At 40.7% G+C, this 4,335-nt stretch overlaps 1 protein-coding gene across 2 annotated transcripts; it reads left to right on the top strand.

Annotated features, from left to right (window-relative positions):
* The first annotated feature begins 452 nt into the window (after positions 1–452).
* On the top strand, positions 453–4,061 carry LOC110877724 (beta-amylase 1, chloroplastic). Of its 2 annotated transcripts, none has more exons than XM_022125926.2 (4): positions 453–1,483; positions 2,439–2,649; positions 2,817–2,927; positions 3,198–4,061. In XM_022125926.2, exons 1-4 carry the CDS (start codon positions 969–971, stop codon positions 3,981–3,983), a joined length of 1,623 nt encoding a protein of 540 aa, XP_021981618.1. In that variant the 5' UTR covers positions 453–968; the 3' UTR covers positions 3,984–4,061. The 2 variants fall into 2 exon arrangements, with proteins under 2 accessions (XP_021981618.1, XP_021981610.1); XM_022125918.2 differs by having other exon boundaries at positions 453–1,552.
* The last annotated feature ends 274 nt before the right edge of the window (positions 4,062–4,335 follow it).

Raw genomic sequence — 4,335 nt, 5'->3', positions numbered from 1 at the left:
AAACATTCAAAAACACGGTTATTAAGTGTTTGCATAATTCGAAACATTAACTAAACAAGAACCGAACATACGTTAAAGAAATGTTTAAATTAGATTGGGTCTTATATTTTTTTTGAACGGTCAACGAATCCTCTACGTAGGCGGTTACTCGTCTTTGAATGGGGGAAAACCTTACCAAGGGCCGAAGCTTGTCAACACTCACCCGAAGGCACAACAATGCGGTGAGATAAAACCCGCTCAGTTCAAGGATCAAACTAGCGATCACTGCCTACTCACCTAGTCTCCCAACATCATCAAGTGTCGCCAAAACCAAATGACGAGTTCAGGAATCAAACCTGGATCACCATTTCACCACAAGCTTATTGGCACTTAAATTAAATTAATTAACTTTTCTTAGACACAATCAAAATTTTAACAACCAAATAAAAAACATGGATACAATTTAATCCTAACTTTTAAAAACAATAAATCTCTCCCATCTCACCAAGTGTCAACCATCTCCACCACCTCGCCGCCTTCCACCCACCACTCGCATCCCCATCTCCGCCGTTGCCAATATCTCGCCACGTTCAAACACACCCCACCCCACCCTTCATATCAATACCCTCTTCTCATTAACACCATCCCTATTCGATCACATAACCCCAATCACTCCTCACCTTCCATTCCTCTACAAATCCCATTCAAAAATCTTCACAACAACAACAACAAATTATCACCAACAACAGATATTCCATATTCATATTCATATTCATATTCATATTCATATTCATATTCATATTCATATTCATATTCATATTCATATTCATATTCATATCATGTGTGGGGATTGACGTATAAATTATTCATTCCTTTACAAAAATCTTCACAACAAATTATCACCATTCACCAACACATTCAATATTCATTTTGTGTGGAGATTGCCATACACGTTATCGTTACACATTCTCTCAAATTCAGAAAACTAAATGACGATGAGATTACCTCAAATTGGAGCCATATCCGCATCTTCAATCCCATCCTATTCATCCGATTCTTCTTCATCCGACTCAAACAACGTGAACAAATCGTTCTGGCGGTGCGCAGAAGCGAATCCTAGGTTTCAAGTACCGAAAAAAGCTATACAACCAGACTTATTACTGTCATCGCAATCAATTCGATGTGAATATAATCCAGATCTATCAATTGCTCGTCAAACGTTGACAGAACCTCCGGTTCCAACGGAGCGGAAGTATAAGACAGGCTGTGGTGGCGGGACGACGACAGGCAAAGGTGTACCGGTGTACGTGATGCTGCCGTTGGACAGTGTAACGATGGCGAACGGTGTGAACCGGAGGAAGGCGATGAACGCGTGTTTTCAGGCGTTGAAGAGCGCGGGAGTGGAGGGGGTGATGATGGACGTGTGGTGGGGGTTGGTGGAGAGAGAGGTGGCCGGAGAGTATAATTGGGGTGGTTATTCAGAGCTGTTGGAGATGGCGAAGAGGTATGGGTTGAAGGTACAGGCGGTTATGTCGTTTCATCAGTGTGGTGGTAATGTGGGTGACTCTTGCACGTTAGTGAAACTTTCTGTTACTTTTGCCGCCATTTTTTTAACTGTTTTATGAAATGTTGTCTACGGGTTGGTTTGGGTTGGTTTTGAGCTCGTATTTGAACCGTAAACCAAAAAATGTAGTGTTTTTTAGTGTAATTATAGAGATAGAAGAGTAAGAGATTTGATTGTGGATGCTCTTACAAAAATTTGACTAGGGGCCGGTTTGGGTCGGTTTTAGGTTCAATACCAACCAAAAATAATAAAAGTGGTTTTTAAAAAACGTCTAGTTTCAGATTTTTCGGTTTTCATGATAGGTTCGGTTTGGTTTGGTTTCAGTTTTATCATTTGGGCTTAAAACTTTTGGGGCTAAAATAATGAATTTACACTTAAAATCTTGTGTTATTTAATTATTACATATACAGGCCGGTTAACGTATATATTGTGTATGCGATGCATTATCAACATGCGAATTGGGTTTATAACATGCGATTTTAGGCTGTTTTTGTACATGCGATTTCCTATTTTCATTATGCACATGCAATTTCTAGTTTTCTTGAAACATGCAATTTTTTTTTTTTTTTTTTGTAACATAACGTGCGATTTTGCCATCGCGTACGCGATGTATGTTAAGGCATATTGTACGATATACTTTTTCATTACATATATTCGATAACAAACATTACAAAATAACGGTTTATTCAGTTATTCTGTTTCCAGAAAATTCAAAACCGAAACTGAACCCTAAAATTTGGTTTTCAAAAAATAGAAAACTGAACTGTCAGTTTTTTGTATGGTTCAGTTATTTCAGTAGGGTTATGTTGGTTCTTTTTTTAAGTGTTCTGCTCAACCCTAAGCTTGAATATTTTGACTTTCATTTTGACTTTGAGTTTGACTTTGACTTTTGCAGGATACCACTTCCAAAATGGGTGGTGGAAGAGATCAACAAGGATCAGGATTTAGCATACACAGATCAATGGGGAAGAAGGAACTATGAATATCTTTCTCTTGGATGTGATACAATCCCATGCCTCAAAGGCAGGACTCCGATCCAGTGCTACGCGGACTACATGCGTGCTTTCAGGCACAGGTTTTCGCATCTTCTTGGGGACACCATTGTTGTAATTACTATGAACCCTCATTATCTTGTAGACTGTACTTTTTTAGTTAAATTGGTTAGCTTGATTGAGATTAGAAACTAGAAAGCCCATCTTGTTTTCAAGCAACAGAACTCAATTAGAACATGATTCATGATTGTTTTTGGGTATTGAATTGGTATAGCATGCAGGAAATTCAAGTTGGAATGGGTCCTGCAGGAGAACTTAGATATCCATCTTATCCGGAGAAAGATGGAATATGGAAATTCCCGGGGATAGGAGCCTTCCAGTGCTACGACCAGGTTGGTTTCGTGTTAAAGTTTAACTAGGGATGTTCATGGTCCGGTTCGGCAGGTTTGAACCGAAATTTTTGGGCCAACTCACTAACTATGGTTTTGGAAAATGGAAAATATCAAACTGAACTGGCTGGGTTGGTTCGATCGGCTGAATCAATTGGTTTTTACGGTTTTACAATTTGGTTTTGGCCGGTTAGTGGTTTATGAACACCTAAGTCTAACAAAACTCGTGTTTTGGATCGATGATTCTAATCCAACAAACGGATTCCATTGCAGTACATGCTTTGTAGCTTGAAAGCGGCAGCGGAGAACTATGGTAAACCAGAATGGGGAACCACCGGCCCTACTGACGCCGGTGAATACAACAACTCACCGGAAGAAACCAACTTCTTCAAAAGGGAATGTGGTGGCTGGAACGGGGAATACGGCAAGTTCTTCCTCTCCTGGTACTCCCAAATGCTGTTAGATCACGGCGAACGGATTCTAACATCTGCCACATCCATTTTCAACAACCGAGGGGTCAAGATCTCCGTCAAAGTCGCAGGAATCCACTGGCACTACGGAACACGCTCCCACGCCTCAGAGCTCACCGCGGGCTACTACAACACCCGCTTCCGAAACGGATACCTCCCAATAGCCAAAATGCTAAGCCGCTTCAACGCTGTTCTTAACTTCACCTGTGTCGAGATGCGTAACCATGAGCAGCCTCAGGGTGCACATTGCTCGCCCGAGAATCTCGTGCAGCAAGTGGCGTTGGCGACACGAGAAGCACATGTGTCGATCGCTGGAGAGAATGCGTTGCCGCGATATGATGATTATGCACTTGAGCAGATCCTGAGGGCAGCGGAGAAGGCAGAGATGTGTGCGTTTACGTATCTGCGATTGAAACGAGAATTGTTTGAGGTAGAAAACTGGAGGAAGTTTGTGGCGTTTGTGAAGAAGATGAAAGAAGGGAAAGATGTAGAGAGATGTTGGGAACAAGTGGAGAAAGAGGCTGAACATTTTGTGCAGGTGACACAGCCATTGGTGCAAGAAGCTGCTGTTGCTCTTATTGAATACTAGTGGGATTATTTAGAACAGAATGTGTAAAGTTGTAATGGCAGTCATATAGATGTAAATAAAAACATATTTGTTCATTAACTAAATGATGATAATCAGATTCTTCTTTGTTGGAGAATTTTGTTATAAAACATAAGGTGGTATAGAAAGAACAAAATTTATGGGAAGCTTTGTGGGAGAATGATGTGAGTAAATATTAGAGGTGGCAAGATGACCAGGTTTGGTTACGTGTCAGCAGGGGTGGAACTAATTAAGAGTGAGCCGTAGCACGGGTACGGCTCAACCCTGTATTCGTATTCGTATTGTAATTTTTTTTTGATTTTATACACAGTGTACCCAAAAACATATACGAGGA

The sequence above is a fragment of the Helianthus annuus genome, chromosome 1 (assembly GCF_002127325.2).
Source record: "Helianthus annuus cultivar XRQ/B chromosome 1, HanXRQr2.0-SUNRISE, whole genome shotgun sequence".
Classification (NCBI taxonomy): domain Eukaryota; kingdom Viridiplantae; phylum Streptophyta; class Magnoliopsida; order Asterales; family Asteraceae; genus Helianthus; species Helianthus annuus.
The sequence above is the reverse complement of the archived record's forward strand: the minus strand, read 5'-3'. Positions and strand labels throughout refer to the sequence as shown.

What these genes read in the sequence shown, in the direction of transcription:
- LOC110877724 (XM_022125918.2), top strand. Translation starts at nt 969, where the DNA reads ATGACGATGAGATTACCTCAAATTGGAGCCATATCCGCATCTTCAATC. An exon ending in AATGTGGGTGACTCTTGCAC is followed by an intron (nt 1,553 to 2,438) that starts GTTAGTGAAACT and finishes TGACTTTTGCAG; the next exon opens with GATACCACTTCCAAAATGGG. An exon ending in TTCTTGGGGACACCATTGTT is followed by an intron (nt 2,650 to 2,816) that starts GTAATTACTATG and finishes TATAGCATGCAG; the next exon opens with GAAATTCAAGTTGGAATGGG.